This window comes from Bubalus kerabau, chromosome 3 (assembly GCF_029407905.1).
Source record: "Bubalus kerabau isolate K-KA32 ecotype Philippines breed swamp buffalo chromosome 3, PCC_UOA_SB_1v2, whole genome shotgun sequence".
NCBI classification, from domain to species: domain Eukaryota; kingdom Metazoa; phylum Chordata; class Mammalia; order Artiodactyla; family Bovidae; genus Bubalus; species Bubalus kerabau.
This window is the reverse complement of record NC_073626.1, coordinates 15,087,417-15,108,940: the sequence shown is the minus strand read 5'-3', so window position 1 is coordinate 15,108,940 and position 21,524 is coordinate 15,087,417. Positions and strand designations below refer to the sequence as shown.

The 21,524-nt window shown below is 39.1% G+C and overlaps 1 protein-coding gene across 20 annotated transcripts in view; it reads right to left on the bottom strand.

Moving 5' to 3' along the window:
- CDKAL1 (CDK5 regulatory subunit associated protein 1 like 1) overlaps nt 1-21,524 on the bottom strand; it is a 777,071-nt gene that overhangs the window by 599,475 nt on the left and 156,072 nt on the right. For all 20 annotated transcript variants that reach the window (XR_008711390.1, XR_008711388.1, XR_008711389.1 and 17 more), the window contains one exon: nt 6,498-6,594. Coding sequence is in view for 16 of the 20 variants with exons in the window: in XM_055570761.1 (XP_055426736.1) it covers nt 6,498-6,594 (97 nt within the window). In the remaining 4 variants the exon portion in view is untranslated. The remainder of the gene's footprint in view (nt 1-6,497; nt 6,595-21,524) is intronic.

Genomic DNA, 21,524 nt, shown 5'->3' with positions numbered 1-21,524 from the left:
TTATTTATGTGACATCTGAAAAAGGCCAAACTGTAGGGACAGAAATCAGAACTATGATTTCCAGGGACCTGTTTACATTTGTCGAGGGTAGGGGGTGGAGGATATAAGAGAGCTTTCCAGTACAATGGAAATGTTCCACATAAAACTCAATGGTGATTTCATTATATGTTAATTATATCTCAATAAATCTTACTTAAAAAGTTAGTACCAATAACATACAAGAAGAGTTTAAAATAATGAACAAGCGTATATAGAAATAACCACCAGATTATACTGCTTGTAACACTTTTTCATACTATCTTATTCCTGCCCCCATCTTTAACCTAGTCATGCTGATTTTGACCTAAGCATTGCATTGAACTCCTTCTTCCCACTCTATTTATCACTAGTCTGCAATACTTCAAACCACACCTCTTAAAGCCAGTGCCTCCAAGTTATACTCAAATCAGGACACACTTCTTGATATTCCTTCTACCTCCACGGCACCCTTAAGCACACACGCTTTTCCTTAGATATGAGCCTTCTGCTCAGAAGCCCTCTCCCCTTCCTCCATTCATCAAACCACTACTCGACCTTTGAAACCCAAGTCAAGAATGACTTTAACCTCTGTGTGCCCACCAGACTGTATCCTTAGGTGTATTTATCATGATTACTTGCAGCTCTCTTCAGATTTCACTGTCTTTAGGGAACAAATTTTATTCACCTCTGTATCTCTAGCAGATAGCTTCATTCCAGGCACATAGCTGTACTCAGTGTTAATCCTACTAGTAAGAGAATTAAATAATTCTAAAAAGCTAATACAGAGCACTAATGATGTGCCAGGGACCATGCTAAGCACATTTATTAAATACTTTAACCCTTACAAAATTCAGAGTTAGGCTCTATTATTATTCTCCACGCTACAGATGAAGAAATTGAGGTACAGAGAGGTTGAGTAACTTGAACAAGGTCACATAGCTAACAAGCGGTGGGCCAGGGACATGAACCTGAATCATAATATGCTAGACCTCCTCTTATATACTTCAGTAGGTGAAAAATATGTACACATATAGATAGAGGCCCCCCAAAAGTAAAAACAATAGATCTAGGAAGGCACAAAAATGAACGGGCTTTTAAATCTACCTGTCATTCTGTTCCAATGCTGTCATTTTGATAATTAAAGGTTAAAAAAAAAAAAAAGGAATATGACAAGAAGAAATATTAAATGACATGAAGTAGAAAAAAATAGAAGAATAGTTTCTCAAGTTTTGCCCTCAATATCAATGCCACTGTTACTGGGACATTGTTTCATTTCATGAATTCTCCTTTTGGAATACAGTATATCATAGAAATATTCTAAAACGTATCCTCTTTCAAATGTTCCTTTATTTATACACATAATTTTCAAAATTAACATTCATATATGAAACAGTCACCATGCTGTCTGACTCTTCGGGATTAGAGTAGCCTGCCTGAAAAAATGTTTAAACCACTGCAAATCAACCTGGTAATAGTCCCTGAGATAAGTGGACACCTGTGTTAAAGCACATTTTTGTTCATTTCTCCAAAGAAAATATGCACCTGCCTGCAGGGCTCACAGCTGGCACATCAGGAAGTTCTATCACTCACAAATTTTGAATATCCAAATGTATATTCCGCTTTGAACTGCATGTTTTAAAATGTTACAACCAGTTGATTAATTCAGTTATTTAGTATTTCTAGAGATATTAACTGGAGAAGGAAATGGCAATCCACTCCAGTGTTCTTGCCTGGAGAATCCCAGGGACAGGGGAGCCTGGTGGGCTTTCATCTATGGGGTCGCACAGAGTCGGACATGACTGAAGCGACTTAGCAGCAGCAGCAGCAGCAGAGATATTAACACAAAGACAAGCTAATGAGTCAACACGAAGCCAAGTTCAGATGCAAGTCTTTGTTTACTAGCACAAAAAACTACACAAAATGTATAGTTCTATAAGCCTGCTTTCATGTAACAGAATAAAAACCAACCTTCTTAATAAACGTCATGGCTATCACTAATGACTACTCTAGGAATTGAGGAATAATACCACCTCAGGAACAGCTCAGGTAAATAAATACTATTTCAGCTGTCTATTTCTAACAAAACTCCCAGCTGATGGACACAAAGTGTATTTGCATCTGACCCTTACAAAGAAATTCCCACCTCATCAATCTCCCTGTTGGGTTGCCTAGGGACCCATCCCACCAAATGCTCCAGGAGGCTGAAGATATCCTGGGCTCAAACCAGATTTCTCTCCCCAAGAACTGGAATGTAAGCTCTATGGGGACAAGGATCTTTTTTATAAACCACTGCATCCCTCACACCTGGAACAGTAGCTAGCACTTAGTAGGTACTCGGTAAGTACTAGCTGAATAGAAGAAAGTATGATGTGGCAACCCTGGGATTTCAAGTCTGGCTTTCTGAGCTCTGATGTCTGCTATTCTTTCCTGCTACCAAACTTTAAAAGAGAACCTCCTTTCTGGCTGACTAATTTAAAAGCAACTTTCCTGCCAAAAAATTAACAAAGTGAAGAAAAATAGCATTCAATAGAGCAGTCACACAATCTTGGAACTACCTACAGCTAGCCACAGAGTCAATGTAAACAATTAAGAGCGGAAATTGAAAAAAAAAAAAAAAAAAAGGTAGCATTGCATGAAAACTAATTGCAAGGTGAATAGTTAACTATAAGTATTTGTCAAAAGAGAAATAACAGTTTTCACGGTAAGGTAAAATGTTTCAAGATCCCTTAAAAATGGAAAAGATCTTGATTCTGCACTGATTACCTATAAATTTATATTCTACAAATAAACTTCATTTAATCACATTAGGGAAAGAGGTTTGCTTAAAAAAAAAGATCTTTTTATCCAACATATATATGTTTTCAAATCTGTCTTTTCTCTTCTCCTACTATAAGGAAAAACCAGGATGAGAGAAGTCTAAAGATTACTGCCAACGAAGCCAGTACTTCTGGACCCAGAGGTTGATAGGTATTACCTCTGGTTCTGATATTCTGTTACCCTCTTTCTCTATCCCAACACACAGATAATATTAATTACAACTGGATTCAGAAGGCATTAAGAGATGATATTATAAAGCCCAGGCGTCAAATCACCAATTACTATGTGCCCCCAACACACTGCCATCTCTGATTATGGAAACAAATTAGATGTCCCGTTTCTAAAGGCTGATATGGGTGGAAGTTAGCATGTCAAAACAGTAACAAATATCATTCTTCCTTAGTAAACGTCTTCTTAAATGCTTACTCCAGGAGCTGCAAACATGGGACAGTATGTCTTTTTAACCCCAGAATTGCAATAAGGTCCTTGCTCACAATCTAAAGCTTTTTATTTCAATCACTTGGTCAACAGAGCAGACCACCCTCCCTGTACTGAGGGGCAACAAAGACAAATCTTAGCAGGAGGTGGAAGCACAGGCCATAGTTATAGCTGGTCTTCCTTCCATCTCTATTGATGCCTCCATCATAGAAACACTATGAGGGAAATACTGAGATTGGAATAACAGTTTTCACACAGTCTGTAAATCAACTGTTTAATGCAATTCTAAATATCCTCCTAAAAAGTTTCCCAAATAATTGAATTTAAACATCTTCATATTGTTTTACACTTCAGAATTCTTTTGTGTAAGCCAATATAATTTGTTTCTTTACTTGACTATAACTCAGTATATTTCAGAAGGTTTTTGATTTTGTAGCAGTTCAACAATTCTATTCAGAAACTACTGCTGTTGTTGCTTAGTCACTAAGTTGTATCTGACTCTATGTGACCCCATGGACTGTAGCCTGCCAGGCTCCTCTGTCCATGGGATTTTCCAAGCAAGAATATGGGGCAGGTTGCTATCTCCTTCTCCAGGAATCTTCCTCATCCAGGGATCAAACCAGCGTCTCCTGCTTGGTAGGTGGATTCTTTACCACTGAGCCATCAGGGAAGCCCTATTCAGAAACAGATCTCTCCAAATGCCAATTATAAATGATACTGGTTTCCTTCTCCACTTTTTTTTTTAAGATTTCAGTTCTCCTGGACACAGTTTTTATACATAGTCAGTTATGACAGATGTCATATAGCTGCCACATATACAAATGCTGTGTAAAAGGATGTTGACAGAGAACAATCTTATACTTTAGTAATATTACTAAAGATATAATTATATTACAACTCGGAAATGTTGTTATTGATAGAGCAATTCTACTTTTGGAAACTTTTCACAATATGCTGATCTTCAGATAGAAAGCCCTTGATGAACATTATTGTATTATGTATATTCCCTAAAAATTAGAAAACTATTTATATCCAACAATTAAGAACAGTTAAGTAACTTGTGGTATATCCTTCAGTAGAATATTAACACAGGACTTAAAATGGTTAAAGAGTTCATAGAATAAAATTTCATGGAAAAAGAGGGACACAAAATAGTTTTGACACTGCAATTAAGTAAACTATGCAGAGGTTAAAAAAAGTCTGAAGAGGGTGAAAGTGAAAGTGTTAGTCGCTCAGTCATGTCTGACTCTATGCAGCCCCATGGACTGTAACCCACCAGTTCCTCTATCCATGGAATTCTCCGGGCAAGAATACTAGAGTGAGTAGTCATTCCCTTCTCCGGGGGATCTTCCCGACCCATAGATTGAACCCAGGTCTCCCACACTGCAGACATATTCTTTACCGTCTGAGCCATTAGGGAAGCCCCTGAAGAGAACGAGCAAAGTTATAAGTATTGTGTTAGGGTGACAGGATTATGAATTTTCTTTCTATTCACTTTCTTCAAACGTATTATTTCTCCAATTATAAAGAAACTAGGTAAATCTAAAGAATTTAAAAGGTAATAAAATGAGACCAGGAGACAGAACACAAAGCGTGCTAGGTTAAACGGGGAAAATGTTCACTGCCACGTCCTTGAGTTACATCATCTCTGAAAATCGTCGCCCGTATCACCAGCACTGGCATCCTCTCTTACAACATCTTGAGAATCTCCCCAAGATCCTCACATACACTGAACTCTTCACAACACACAGTAGAGTTCTGGGGAATGTTCCTATAATGCACACAGGGAGCAGGCTTCTGCCATACTACAGAAATTCTACTATTCTGGGAACGTAATTCCTTGAGATAAACTCAAAAATGAATTCCAAGCTTTTACCACACTTTGTCTCTAAAACAGCATTCTAACTAGTTTTCTATTTTCCTAACACAGCAGGATCATGTTTATGGAGAAAGTTAGTTTGACATGAAAAGATAACTCTGGAGTCCATATTCAGTTCATTCCTTAAACCAAGAGAAATCAAAATGTAAACAGACAAGTGGTAAAAACAAACTAAAGTTCCCAAACATTCAGGTTCTGTTTGTTTAACAGGAGAATGTTTGTTCAAAGATTATTAAATTTGCCAGTGGGGTAAGGACTTCACAGTGGAAAACAAGTTCATTACACTGAGAATACAGTATAAGAACCTATCAACAGTACATGAAAAAAGAAAAAAAAATCCAATGAGTCCAATCCAGATGGCGATTTTATATACAGTCTTTTCTATGAGCATGTAATTATTTTTATATATTTTTTAAACTATGAAACCTCTTTAAAAGAAGATCATCATTGAGTACAGTGGGTACAGCTGTAGTAGAATGGTGGAAAGGATGAAGCACCAACATTTGGTCAACAAATACCGTGCAAATGCTACCTCTGGGCATGTGTGAACAGTGATGGCCACAAAGATAGTAGGTCGTCGTCTCCCGGCTTCAGAGAGCTTACTGCCCAACAGGGAAAGGAGCACACCAACAGTAAAAGTACAACGGGAAAACTTCTTTCATTCAGTCACCAAACACTTTCTGAAAGACTGTCTACTATATCTCTGGCACCGTGGGAAAGGCTGGAGAAACACGGTCAGAGTTTTAGAAAAAGAGAGAAAAGCTGTTGGCATGGAGCTAATAATTCAAAAAGAGAGGTGGGCTATATTCAAAACATCATACAAGTTAACTGCAAACTTACAACTCTGTGAAATGCTGAGAGAGTAAATGAAAGGTAACTGAATAATAAGGAAAGGGAAACCGAGAGACAGGACTGTCGAGGCTGGCACAGAGCAGTCAGCACAGACTGAGACAGAGTAATGGTGAAGCCAAGATTAAGGGGACAACTATGATGGAAGTGGGACATTCCAAAAGACGCATCTATTTACTATGATACAGCGAGAGACACTCCTGGAAGGCAGACATAGACCAGGTTATAATTAACGAAGTTAAATTCCATACCATGGTTTTTATTGTGTGTGTGTGTGTGTGTGTGTGGTGTTTTTTTTTTGAGAGAACCTAAAACATGTTTCCATGCTAGGTTCAAATGTTACAAAGACATAACAAAATTTTCACAGCAATAGGGAAAGTGTGTGAAGGACATCCAGAAGTGTAACCAAGCTTGTAAATAACCTGGAAACAGAAAATAAGGGGCCATGACAAGTTTTAACAGTGTGGGATTATATTCCCATCAGGCCCAAGCTTACCCCGATGATGCTCAGCCCTTTGAGGTAATCCTGACGAGGCTGGGCTTGAGGAACACAGCCAGCAAGCACTATTTTCTTGTTCTCCTCTTGAGCTTTTCTAAAAGATAGAAGAGAAAGCAGTGTTAATTCTTTTCCTCACAAGTGTACCCTGGGAAACCGATCTTAGTGCACGTAAGCTCCCTAGAACTCAACAAGCCCATCTAGCACAAAACAGGATTTTCTTACAGCTGCTTCAAGAAAGTACATTATGACTTCTGAACCAGGCGTCTATTTATCACACCATAAAGGACACCATGGCAGTTCAATCTGCTAAGGTCATTCATTACCTCCTCATTCTAAAAGAAAAAAATTTTACTTACATAGAATTCTCAAGTATATAAATCATTCTTGAAAGCCACATTTTCCAGACAGACATTAGCCATTCAAATAAGTTATATTTATTTTAAATATTAATGAAAATGTTCCTAAAACATACTATATGATTTCCGAGTCTTTTTGTCTAGTATAAAAGTAAAATATACATTTAAAAAGTTGAACAGGAAAGAAACAGAAGGTATAATATCCCCCTCTCTTCAGAGAATTCACACAGCTCCTCACTTCTGTTCCTCAGAGATGTCTACAAGTTACGGATTATTTATGCTTATGTCTAGACAATCCCTCTCAGTGCAGGTATGATGTGTAAATAGACCTGTGTTCACTATAAATACACAAAGATGAAACAATACTTCAATACTTTATTTTATAACTTCCATCCAATACACCTTGTTTATCATTTGTGTCTTTACCTAAAGATTAGCCACATCCCTTTTTTTGTATTCTACTTTTCTTAATAGAAGCACATTTGATATTACAGTTGACAGTACAGTACAATATTATATAAGTTACAGGTACACAACAAAGTGATTCCGTTTTTAAAGGTTATACTCCACTTACAGGTATTATAAAATATTGGCTATATTCCTCATGTTGTATTATCTTCATAACTTACTTATTTTATACCTAAATTTGTACCTCTTAATCCCTTATCCTGATCTTCCTTCTTCCCACTGGTAACCAGTAGTTGTTTTCACTGTGAGTCTATTATTTTTTGTTAAATTCACTAGCTTTTTTATATTTTAGATTCCACATACAAGTGGTATCATATGGTACTTGTCTTCCTGTCTCATTTCATCAAGCACAATGCCCTCCAAATCCATTCTTGTTGTTGCAAATGGCACAACTCTGTTCTTTTTTATGGCTGAAAAATATTCCATTGTGTATACAGTGAATATATACCACATCTTCTCTATCCATGTATCTGTTGGTGGACACTTAGGTTGCTTCCTAATCTTCACAATTGTAAATAATACTGCTAAGAACATTGGGGATGCATGTATTTTTTTGAATTAGTATTTACATATCCTGGATATACACCCAGGAGTGGAATCTCATCCTTTTTAAACATAACAATATAGGTATACTATAGCTTAACTAATCTTGTTCTGAGAGGCATTTAGGGTATATCCAATTTTTCACTATTACAAATTATTTTACAATAAACACGCATACAGATATGTGCACACATATACATACACAAACACATGTGGATGGATAGATAAGATAATCTTTGAATATTTGAGAAAGTATTCCTGGATTATAAAAACCTAGGTGTGAAAGCTATGCCAAGTTCTCTATTTCCCTAACATAAATTCTAAGAAGTGGAAATGCTGTTTCAAAGGTATGTATGTCTGGTTATTGTATTAGGCATTTCTTTACTTAGGAGGAAGTTGGGGCATATTTGATGTAAGTGAGGGTTAGGGTGTCAGTCATTTGGGCACACGTGCATTCGGCAAACACTGATGCTCTGCCAGAAGACGGTGGAAAACCAAGCAGAGCTAACAACCCCTCCTGGAAACTATCCTTATTCTTTGCTTATTTTACATTAAAATTGTAAATCTTCAATTCTTTTTCAAGTATGTGGTTTTTGGACCTGTGATACTCTGTATATTTTTTTCACAGGTTGCTCGGTTACGGGTGATTTATACACCCAAATGTGCTTCTGACTGCCCTCTCCAGGCAATGCATAGGGTTCTGAAACCAACAGAGAAAGCTAAGGGAATCAGCAGCCCCGTTTCCAGACGTGGAAACTTTAGGCTACACGCTATGAAGCGAAAAGTCTCAATACCTGGCACACCTTGTTTCTGTCAACTTTCTCAAGTGTACAAATTCAGAACTGAAAGCCTAAAAAAGTAGGGGGGGTGGTGGGGAGTGGATTAACAGAGCCAGCTATGTGTGACCAACAGCCAACACCAAAACCTGCTGGGAAGTATGCAGAGAATGATTAAGTGAATGAACAGGCAGAGGACAAAAGACTAGTTTATCAGCACCTATAAGCATTTCACTTCCATAACTTCTTAAAATACTCTAGTATAACTTATCCACTTGGAATCATGAAAAAACTTGTTAACAGAATCAAGGAAATGTGACTGTGGTAAATTGCTTAACATAACCAAGAGAATTACTGCCTGGCTCACTACCACTTAGTTTTACTTTAAAAAAAAAAAAAATCAGTACCAAGCACATCATTACACACAAATAGCTTTCTTGCAGTAAATGTGACATATGAAATACCTTATCAAACAAACAAAAAATCAATACATTGTAACAAAATTCTTTACATTAATAACACATACAATGGAATAATATTTGGTTTCTTCAAAAATTTGAGCTATGCACCTAGATTCACTGCCAAATGTGCAAGGATCTGATAGGTCACCAAAATTAAACCCACCCCAAAAAAAGCTGGCTTCCAATAATGTGATTCAATTACTTAATTATTAAGTACATCTAAGAAAGTTATGACCAACCTAGATAGCATATTCAAAAGCAGAGACATTACTTTGCCAACAAAGGTCCATCTAGTCAAGGCTATGGTTTTTCCTGTGGTCATGTATGGATGTGAGAGTTGGACTGTGAAGAAAGCTGAGCACCAAAGAATTGATGCTTTTGGGGTTTTTTTGTTGTTGTTGTTGTTGTTTTTTTTGGATGCTTTTGAACTGTGGTGTTGGAGAAGACTCTTGAGAGTGCCTTGGACTGCAAGGAGATCCAACCAGTCTATTCTAAAGGAGATCAGTCCTGGGTGTTCTTTGGAAGGACTGATGCTAAAGCTGAAACTCCAGTACTTTGGCCATCTCATGCGAAGAGGTGACTCATTGGAAAAGACCCTGATGCTGGGAGGGATTGGGGGCAGGAGGAGAAGGGGACGACAGAGGATGAGATGGCTGGATGGCATCACCAACTTGATGGACATAAGTCTGAGTCAATTCCAGGAGTTGGTGATGGACAGGGAGGCCTGGCGTGCTGCGATTCAAGGGGTCGCAAAGAGTCGGACACGACTGAGTGACTGAACTGAACTGAAGACATGATGCAGAAGAAGATGGCAACCCACTCCAGTATTCTCACCTAGAGAATTCCATGAACAGAAGAGCCCGGCAGGCTATAGTCCATGGGGTCGCAAAAAGTCAGACATGACTGAGCAAGTATCCACACAAGACACGACAGTAAGTGTTTAAGGGACCACAGTAAGAAGAAGACATGCGTGTCATACTTGACACTGTTCTGGTTTATAACAGATAAGATGCAAAAGAACAACAACATCACAGCATTAAGCAACAGAAAGATACACAGGCAACATATGATGGAGGGAAAAAGAATATGCACACAGGAAAAGACAGTAAAAAGCTTTATGAAAAAATCTGAGAGGATTTTAAAACAAGATAAAAGTGGAGAGGGCTTGCCAGGTGGCGCAATGGTAAAGAATCTGCCTGCCAATGTAAGAGATGCAAGAGAAGCGGGTTCAATCCCTTGGTCAGGAAGATCCCCTAGAGAAGGAAATGGCAACCCACTCCAGTATTGCTGCCTGGAGAATCCCAGGGACAGAGGAGCCTGGTGGGCTACAGTCCACAGGGTCGCCAAGAGTCAGACACAACTGAGCATGCACTCACAGGGGTGGAGAGGGTGCAAGGGAGGCAGAAAAGGCTTCAGGCAGTTGTTACAGCATGGACAAAGGCAAGAAGAGAGAAGGCTGGGGGAAAGCATTTCATTACAGAGAAAATTTCTGTATAAAGGAGATGAATAGGGCTTATATTGTGGAAGGGGCCTCACAAAAAAATGCTGGGCAGGCTCCAATTTAGTGGGCAGTGGGGAAATTTTTTAAGTTTTGGTGGCAGAGTGGACACCAAGTGGAGCCAAACTGAGTAAAGGACCATGGTGGCAAGGTGCAAAATGAACTGCATGGGGAAAAGAAGCCAAGGGGTGGTGAAATTCATTTAATACCCCAGGCAAAAGGTTGTGAGGACCTGAACACATGTGGAGGATCCCCAAAAAAAAAGAAAAGAAGTTAAAAGGAGATGAGTTCTCTTGCTAGAATATACTTGGGAAAGCTTAAGGATGGATCAAAGGTGGTGCCAAGGTTTTGAGACTAAGGCAAGGATTAACATTTTCTAAAAAACAGCCAGACAGTGAATTAATTCAGGCTTTGGTGACCACAGGTTTCTGATGCAACTGCTTAGCTCTGTCATCTTAGAGTAAAAGCAGATAGACGCGGTATTTAAATAGGTGTGTTTGTTTCAATAAAACTTTATTTGAAACAAGCAGCAGGTGAGATTTGGCCCAAAGGTCAGAGATCACAAATCCCTACTCTAAGAAAATACAAAAGAGCACTGGTGCCACCAGCTATCAGCAGAAGCTGAGAAGTAAGGATAGAAAGCGAAAGTGTTAGTCTCTCAGCCGTGTCAGAGTCTTTGACTGTAGCCCGCCAGGCTCCTCTGTCCATGGGATTTTCCAGGCAAGAATACTAGAGTGGGTTGCCATTTCCTTCTCCTGGGGATCTTCCTGATGGAGGCATCAAACTTGGGTCTCCTGCACTGCAGGCAGACTCTTTACCATCTGAGCCAACCGGGAAGCCCCAGTAAGGATAGAAAAGTGAAAGTGAAGTCACTCAGTCGTGTCCTACTCTTTGTGACCCCATGGCCTGTAGCCTACCAGGCTCCTCTGTCCATGGGATTTTCCAGGCAATAGTCCTGGAGTGGATTGCCATTTCCTTCTCCAGGGGATCTTCCCAACCCAGGGATCGAACCCGGGTGTCCCGCATTGTAGACAGACGCTTTACCGTCTGAGCCACCAGGGAAGCATAGGGAAATTCAAATAGGACAAATCAGATCTGAGATGACAGTAATGCCCAGCAAGTCTCTGAAATGCAACTTGACTGGCTGGCCGGGAATAAAGTTGGGGGTAGGTTTTAGAAATGCATTCCAAAGTGATGGCTGATGACAACGGATGCGACAGTCTGTAAAGATGTGGAGAGAATCTGTGGAGCACAAAACTGTAAAGGTTCTGTAGCAATGTATAAACATTCCCATAGGCTAAAAAATATTAGTGTGAAAAACAAGATAAAATCACTACCAACAATTCTATAACAGTAATAATCATGGTTAGCATTTATACGTACTTCCTCAAGGTCTTCATTATGTGCTTTTGAAAACAGTACAGCCAATATACAACAACCCAGGGAAAGTGTTCTGCTGACATTATCAACACTAGACCAGGTCAAGAAACAACAGTCCAAGGCTGATTTTAGGGCGTAAGCAGAACACCAGAAAATTAGGAGGAAAAGTTCAAAATAGAGATGCTTAAATAATTTATTTAAAATATTATTTCATGCTTTTTGTTGAATTTGGCTTTAAAATGCTAGGGCAGACCAGAACTATAAGCCAAAAATCATACCCCAGCTATGGAATATTGATGCTACACTCTGTGACCAAAAGTTTTAATGCAATTTCTCAAAGAGTGTTCTTGTTCTAAATATTCCTTTCTTACATCCTGTTCTTTTTGTTTAGTGAACTTTGTTCATGTTAATAAGCCTGAAATAAAGCCTGAAATTTCTTTTATTTAGAAATGTACCTAGCACAGACTTATTTTTTAAAGCCTTATCCTTCAAAATATGAATGCTGACAAGAATAATACTTTAAGAAATTCTAAAATACTATAAATTTTAGATAGCCTTGAAATGTCAATTAAAATGAAAATTGAAATGTTAATTCAATATCATCGTTCATGTTTCTGAAGCCTATTTCTAAATTGAAATAGAGATATATCCTTGTCTAAAGCATTAATCTGAATAATACAGAAGACAAAGAAACCTTTTCTTCTTTTCTACCAAGCATCAAAAGACATAATTCGTACAGAATCTTAAAATTCATAGCATCATAGAAAATAAGGGGCTTCCCAGGTGGTGAGAGGTAAAGAATCCTCCTACCAATACAGGAGACCAAAGAGATGACCCTGATGCAAAGAGCTGACTCATTGGGAAAGACTCCGATGCTGGGAAAACCTGAGGGCAGGAGAAGGGAGCGAGAGAGGATGAGATGGTTGGATGGCATCACTGACTCAATGGACATGAGTTTGAGCAAACTCTGGGAGATAGCGAAGGACAGGGAAGCCTGGTGTGCTGCAGTCCATGGGGGTAGCAAAGAGTCAGACAAGACTTAGTGACTGAACAAAAACAACAGAAGATAAAGATGACATAATATGATTATTTCACAAATAAGACTTAAGAAGACGCAACGGTCGAGGCCCAGAGTTCCACACTTTATGGAGTTAGTGCTGGAGCTGGGATGAGCGCCCAGGGTATTCTGGGTCCTTGAGTCTTACATAAATTAATTTACAGAACATAAATCAAACTTGAGTTTTGACTGTATAATAAACACTGGAGCAAAAGTTTCTTGATTAAAACAACACAGAAAGAGAAAGATTATATTATGTTGAATGTCTTCAAAGTAGAAACACTATTTAATACTTCACAGTTCTTGTTTTCCTGAGTCTCATGAACAAAATCATAGTCTAACAGAAGAGTAATAAATTCATGGATCTATCAAGAAAAGCACCGGTCTCTAAAAGCAGCAGGAAATGTTCCTCTAAAAGGAAGAAATGTTGCATCTTCTCCATGTTCATTTCTCTTATTCCTTATATCCTTTCTACAAATTGACGTTTAATCTATATAAAAATAGTCATAGAATATCTAAGCCTTCAATCAAAATTCTCTTTCATGAAAAAGTATTCTTAAATCTACATCTGATTTTTTTATTTCTAAATGTCTACTGATAACACTCCTAAAAACTCTTATTCACAACAGTAGTGGAAAGAGGGTCAAAACCAGCTGCTTCTATGCAAAGCAAGCGGTCTAAACTACTCTGCACTTGAGTATTGTCTCCATTCACATACTCAAGTGAGAGGATGCTATTTTACGTATTTACATGCAGGCCTATATAGCCCTCTGAAACTCATAAAAACTATCTCAGCAAATAACCTAAGACAAAACAACCAAGGATCTGAGTTTGTGATCTGTGTCAATAGCCACAATGTCCTTCCTAAGTTTTGGAACAACCAAAGAGCAAAGTTCGTACCAACAGTGCCACTGTCTCCAGACATGACTATTGTCGGGACTTGCAGAGTTAGGCTAGGAGCTGCCAAAGGTTGAAAATAAAGTTCCTCTAAGTCTTGATAGGATTTATCAACCTAAAAAATAATCCAGATATATTCAAATATGTAACTGGGGGTATCTGGAGACATTCAAATCCAAAGTAACTGGAGTATAATCTCAGGATCACAAGACTGAATATGATGTTAACCTACAAAGCTAAAAACATAGTTGCACACTGTACAATCCGTGAGAATAAAGAATGTTACCATAAGGCGAGTGGTCTTCATGGCACTAGAAAAGAGGAGTCGGAAGGGTTAAAGCTTCTCTACACTTATAACAGAGGCAAACAAAGTAGGCACCAGAGACAGATCACCACAGTGGTTAATCCTTTTAGACAGAGCAGGCATTTCTTCAAGGTGTATCTGGATATAACAAGCTACCCTTCCCCGATAAATTGGCCATTTAAATCCAGTCAGGTAATCTGTACTTAATTTCAGGTTCAATAGGTTTCCTTTATTGTGCTTATTGCCAATACAAGGTTCCTGGGTTCACGTCTAAGAACTATTATTTATTGAAAAGTCATTAATTCAGCATTTCATGTTTCCATTCTACCACCAGTCAGTCACCACATGCTAAACACAGGAAAACGAAAAAATAAGAGGATAAGGTCTACTCTTCAAGATGTTTACAATCAGGAGATGTCAAGGTCGCACGGAGAGCTGCAAACATCTCTGTGGGAGAAGCAGCACGTGCCCATGGACAGAGACCCAAGGGAATACGGTTACAAAGGAGAGGTGGGTTCTCTGACAGCCAGAGTCTTCCTCCTCCTCCTGCAGCCTGTTACTATGCTTTCATCTGCTCTACGTACCAAGAATCTATGAAACATTTTGTTTGATCAAAGGATTCTGTAACGTTAAGAAAGACCGTGAGGATAGGGCATGGACTTTTTTGCCTTCCCAGCGTCACTGAGGTGTACTTGACAAGGACAACAGACTGCTGTGGAGAGGTTAACAGGGTAAGGAAGGTTGGTTCATTAGAGGAAAGGGAATTTCAATGAGAAGTATAAAAAAGTTTTTTTAAAAAAAACTACAGGGGAAAAGTGATGGGGGACAGGGAAGAGACCAAAGACAGGAAGTTTGGGAAAAGGGAGGAGGAAGGCCCTCCTGCACGAATCAGAAAATGGGTGAATAGTGCTTGCACGGTGGGTAGAAGGTAAGAAACGTGGTTACAGAGCACCAGGTGGGCCTAACTGACCCGATGCTCCAAAGGGAGTCAAGAGCAGAGAATGAGAACGATTCCTCAGGCTTATGGGAAGATGTTTCTCTCTGAATCCCACTAGGGATTTGCCGGGAGCCAGCGTGAGGAACTTCACCTGTGGCAAAGGTCATGAGGAAGGAGGCTCGGCATACGCAAAGGCGGGATCGAGCCTCAGAAGTCCCCCTGGAAATTCTCGAGCATCTATCCCCAAAACCAGAGTCTGTCTACTTTACTGCTTTGTGCTCTCACCTACACCTCTGACTTTACGGGGGGCTGTCCCCCACCATCTCTCTCTGAAAAAGAGTTAACTTACGGCTCCAGTTGATAAAGTTCCTGGGCGTGACAAGAGTATTTCAACCTAAAAACTCCTTTGGAAGTCCTCTAACCTGCCTGAACAGGTTCTTCTGGCCACATGTGATTGTTCACAGCCTCCCAACCGTGAGAGGCATGAGATGTTCTAAACTGTCTAAATACAGATTCCTTTGAGCAGTTAAAAGATTGATTAGAAATTGTATTGGTGAAGGGTTTTTCACTTGTTGGGCCAATGTTTACTGCTAAGTTTCCATATCCCTTACCTGCTGTGTCCCTGGCAGTGTATTGATTAATATAATTGGTGTATAGGAATGTAAGTAGTAGCTTTAATGTTTGTAACCTTGGACCCTTGAGTTAATTGTTTCTTGTTATAGCCCACCACACCTTTGCCCTATAGGAATGCAACTTTATCTAATGCTTTCGGAGGGTGGTGCCTGACTTTACAATAATCACCTTTAGAGAAAAATAAGTTTTCTGAAGAAAGGGTCATAAAATGTTAACAGGCCTCCTGGCCAGAAGATGATGTAAATCATCTAAACTTTTGCATATGATAAGTTTGCAGGAAGAAAGCCTGGCTTACTGCATGACTCTACCCCGTCCCCCATTATCCTCTATGCATAAGTTAAGGTATAAAAACTACTTTGGAAAATAAAGTGTGGGCCTTGTTCACCGAAACTTGGTCTCCCCATGTCGTTCTTTCTCTCACCTTCTGGCTGAATTCCCATCTCAGCGTGGAGGCTCATCAAGCCTACTAATTGCGCCTGGGCTTCTAAGATCTGACCGGGGAGGCCTTAGTGTCTCCTCTCCTTCGGGAGACCGGAGGATGCCTGCGGCCTACGTAGGTAACGTAAATTCCTTACCTTGGAATTTTATTAGCTTTCCATGTAAACCAAGTTATTCAGCCTCTTTTCTCCACTGAATTTTCCTACTGAGCTATCCTTATTCTATTACTCTTTATATCTCTAATTAATATTTAATTAAAGCTATTATATCCAGTTTGCCGACGCCATCCCCGCTCCAAATTCCCTGGATCCACCGGGGCTTGACCCCGGCAGGATTCTGAAAGAAAATATCCCAAATTGTAAATAATAGTCACTGCTATTGGATAAGGAATTAAGAAAAATAAACAGGACACTCGTAACACTGTTTGTAGAAACCTAACACCCAAACAGGGCAAGGGGACGATTCTCCGGTGTCTGCAGTAAGGCAGGCCAACCAGCTTCTGGGAGACATCACCTTGGAATAGAGACCAACCTCAGAGGATGGATATGCCACACTCCTCCCTATCAACTTCCCTAACTTACTTAGGTAACCTCAAAGTGGTCCCCACATTCCCAGACCTTCTCTTGGATAGGAAGGTTGTCCAGATTTTACTCAAATGCTTAATATTTTCTACAATATCTCTTGTTTTTTTTTTTTAAATTTTATTTTTAAACTTTACATAATTGTATTAGTTTTGCCAAATATCAAAATGAATCCGCCACAGGTATACATGTGTTCCCCATCCTGAACCCTCCTCCCTCCTCCCTCCCCATACCATCCCTCTGGGTCGTCCCAGTGCACCAGCCCCAAGCATCCAGTATCGTGCATCAAACCTGGACTGGCAACTCGTTTCATACATGATATTTTACATGTTTCAATGCCATTCTCCCAAATCTTCCCACCCTCTCCCTCTCCCACAGAGTCCATAAGACTGTTCTACACATCAGTGTCTCTTTTGCTGTCTTGTACACAGGGTTATTGTTACCATCTTTCTAAATTCCATATATATGCATTAGTATACTGTATTGGTGTTTTTCTTTCTGGCTTACTTCACTCTGTATAATAGGCTCCAGTTTCATCCACCTCATTAGAACTGATTCAAATGTATTCTTTTTAATGGCTGAGTAATACTCCATTGTGTATATGTACCACAGCTTTCTTATCCATTCATCTGCTGATGGACATCTAGGTTTACAAAATCTCTTGTAAGTGGACGTGTGGCTTCGGCTTTACTTCCTCAAAGGAACCGAGTTTACTACTTCAAAATTTCCTGTTTAGTCACTGCATACCTGTTTTTGCCCATATGTTTATATTATTAAACTCTAATTCTAGATAGCTTCCAGTTAGTCAATCTCATTTGCCTTCTTTTACCTCCCAAAGCCTTATCCTCTACACACTGGCCTACATCCTAGGCAAAACATGTGTAACCATTTCAAGGAAATATTTCCAAAATACGTGGCATGCCTACACTTCTTATTACATAAGGTACCATGAATCTAACTGAACCTGTATTTGACTGCCTTAGATAATCACTGTAGATAGACTTTCACATCTGTAAGAGACATCTAAAACTTTCCAACCCTGTCATTTCACTTTTAAAAAAGGGAACAGAGGACCACAAAGATTAAATAGATTACCCAAGATCAGAGTAAAGCCAGTACTAGTGGTCACGCATCACTACCCTTTGCTTTGATATAATGATGTCCTAACCAGGGAGTAACAAGATCCATAAGGTTGGGTGGCCCCATGATAAACAATCTCAGTAAGCCATATATATTGATTCTTCTTTTTCCTGTGTGTCAGCTATTACTTCAAGATACTTCTAACTTTTCTACCCAAATCTACCACCATTTCTAACTGCCATGCAATGAATCTACAAAAATTTCTGGAGTAATTTTGAAACAATCAAAGACTTCATTTTAAATTATTTTCACAAATTCATTAATGAAATATTTTGTGTCTATTATGTGTACAATATATGCTTAGACGTCTGTCAGATACCAAAAGGAATTTGTGCCTCCAGGAATACACATGAAGTTAAAAAGATCAAAACAAAAGTATGAAATATGCAAACTGAACAGAAATATAAAAGCAATATATTTTATGCGCAAGGTTCAGTTCAGTCGCTCAGTCGTGTCCGACTCTTTGCGACCCCATGAACCGCAGCACGCCAGGCATCCCTGTCCATCACCAACTCCTGGAGTTTACTCAAACTCATATCCATTGAGTCGGGGATGCCATCCAACCATCTCATCCTCTGCCATCCCCTTCTCCTCCTGCCCTCAATCTCTCCCAGCATCAGGGTCTTTAGAACTTGAGTAAATACAAGTAAGTTTATGGACAAGTAGCAACCAAACTTTTTATCAAGGGACATGCCAGTTAAAAAAAAAAAAGTGATGACTCAGTGATAAGAGTCCTCCTGCCAATGCAGGAGACGTGATTTTGATCCCTGGATTGGGAAGATTTCCTGGATAAGGAAATGGCAACCTACTCCAGTATTCTTGCCTGGGAAATCTCATAGACAGAGAAGCCTGGCAGGCTAGAATCCATGGAGTTGCAGAGGAGTCAGACACAACTTAGCAACTAAACAACAAACAAGGCCTCATAAACTCTGGTGTAATGTTATCAGTCACCTAGAAGCTTTTCTCATTGAAGGGTTAGAATAAGCCAACCCAAAATATGCCAATTCGGCATATGAACTATTTTGAGCTGAAGGCAATTACGAAACAGCAGACTTAGGAAAAAACCTTTTTTATCTGTAAAAAGTAGGACATAAATTTCCATTTGTAAACGTGTCTCCCTCTCTAGTCCCAGGAAGAGAACTACTGCAGAGACAGCTCTTATCACCAGACTCTTATCTGCATAATAAGCCTTACTAAAAAGCCTTTCTTATTGTACATATCCTAATCACCTTCTCATAATTTATACCTCCCCAATAAACCCCAAACCCCTAAATTCTTAATTCTTTACCCCCTTTATTAAGGGGGTGAAAGTGAAGTGAAGTCGCTCAGTCGTGTCCAACTCTTCGTGACCCCATGGACTGCAGCCTACCAGGCTCTTCTGTCCATAGGATTTTCCAGGCAAGAGTACTGGAGTGGGTTGCCATTGCCTTCTCTGTCATAATCTCCAAATTCTAACCCCTGCACACTTACATAATTACATCTGTTTTGTTTTTCTGATTAGTTTGTCTTTTATCACTTTAATTTACATGCCCCAGTTGCTAAACCTAAGAGGGTACATACAAAGAGGTTCCCCCGCCCATCCTACATCATGACGTTTAAGGTTCAGTGAATTTATGTAACTTCAAAATTCAAGGCAAAATAAGATGAATGAAGCTAATCACCACCAGATCACTGTATACATGATACCTCACTACAAACAGACTTTTTAAAATATTTTTTAAAACTGCATTTAGAACTTGCATAGCACTTAATATTTCCATAAAATGAAAAGCAAATCTGTAACTAGGTCACCTCCCTACAATCAATACACTGATACTCCAGTTATAACTTGAGAATATCCTTCAACAGAGAAAAGGAACAAAGAAACGAAAAAGAAAAAGTTGTTTTAAAAGAAAAAACAACAAAACTCAAAATATATCAGTATATAGGAAGACCTTAATAAGGTGACATTGAAAAGAAGAGTCCTGATCAGCTGTAACATTTATTCAATTCGCCATCCAATTTGCACATTTAATTATAATTTACTCTAATTATCACATACACCAAGAAAGACCAAAATTAATTTACAATAGGAACCTATGTTTTGAGAAAGGAATGAAGAAAATTCACAGTTCTTGTTCCAACTAAACACGGTATTACAGGGATAAAAGTTCTGAAGGAAAACACATAGTTGGTGTTTTTCACCCATATTTAGAGTTCCAACTTGAGTACAATTTGAGCTAGAGTACTATCAGATCCCAACCTGATTTCTGGTGGAAGACCCAGGCAAAATTAGAATTTACAACTGGTTCATACAGTCTGAATAAAAAGCTGTAGTAAAAGCTTATAAAAGGTTCCTAAACAAAATTTTCAGTTTTTTTAAATCTTTTCAAAATCACCTTTCCAAAGGGGCATTAGTTAATGGAAAAACTGATCCTCTGGTAGCAGTACCAGAAACGTCCTTTGTTTAAACTGGCCAAGCAGGAAACACTTTGCCCTGGGAAAGGTGAGAACCAGCAGTTGTCATCTCTTTGGCTAATTTACACAGTCATGGAATCCCAACCCACAGGACTGAGACAACGGAAGAGATTCAGTGAAACTGCCCTAACTGGGCTTCAGGCAGCTCTAACTCCTGCATGATCAAGAGGTTTCATTAGAAGGGAAGAGACAGAGAATATCAGCATTTTACGGTGCTAGTATTTTAAATATTTATTTACTTATTTGGCTGTATTGGGCCTTCGTTGTGGCAAGTGGGATCTAGTTCCCCAACCAGGGATAGAACACGGACCCCCTGCATTGGAAGTACAAGTCCTAGCCACTGGACCTCCAAAGAAGTCCCTGCTGCTGCTGCTAAGTCGCTTCAGTCATGTCCGACTCTATGCAACCCCATAGACGGCAGCCCACCAGGCTCCGCAATCCCTGGGATTCTCCAGGCAAGAACACTGGAGTGGGTTGACATTGCCTTCTCTGAGAAAAGTCCCTAGGGTGCTATTTAAAAACCTGTGGCGGATTCATTTGGATATTTGGCAAAACTAATACAATTATGTAAAGTTTAAAAATAAAATAACATTTAAAAAAAATAAAAACTCATTTTTTAACATACTCTAGTTGAACTAGCTAATTCAGAAGAAGTCATTGTCTTAAATGATCAATTGTTAAGGCAAATGATTTCCAGTCTTCGGCAATGATCTATGTAGTACTATGTCTTTCAATAGACATCTCTGCCCTACAAGACTGTAAACTCCCTGAGGGTAATACCTAGATGATTCTCTTTACACACCTCAGAGTACATTTTCAAGAAACTTCTTGCAATATAATAAACCAATGAAGAAGCAATTAGCAGGAAATAACACTAGAATCGATTATTCACTCAAGTTGTGATTAAGAGCCATGTGTATATCCCTTAAAATTTAATAAAGCCGACACTAAGCAGGAATCCATCTTTTTCATCACCAGGAATATAGATAATCCAATCACAGGAACTACCTTCGATTAGTATCAACACCGTTTATGTACTCTGAATTCTATGGTAAGTCCTTAAAGGTCTCTGACTTTCAGAAATCAAGTAAACAGTTT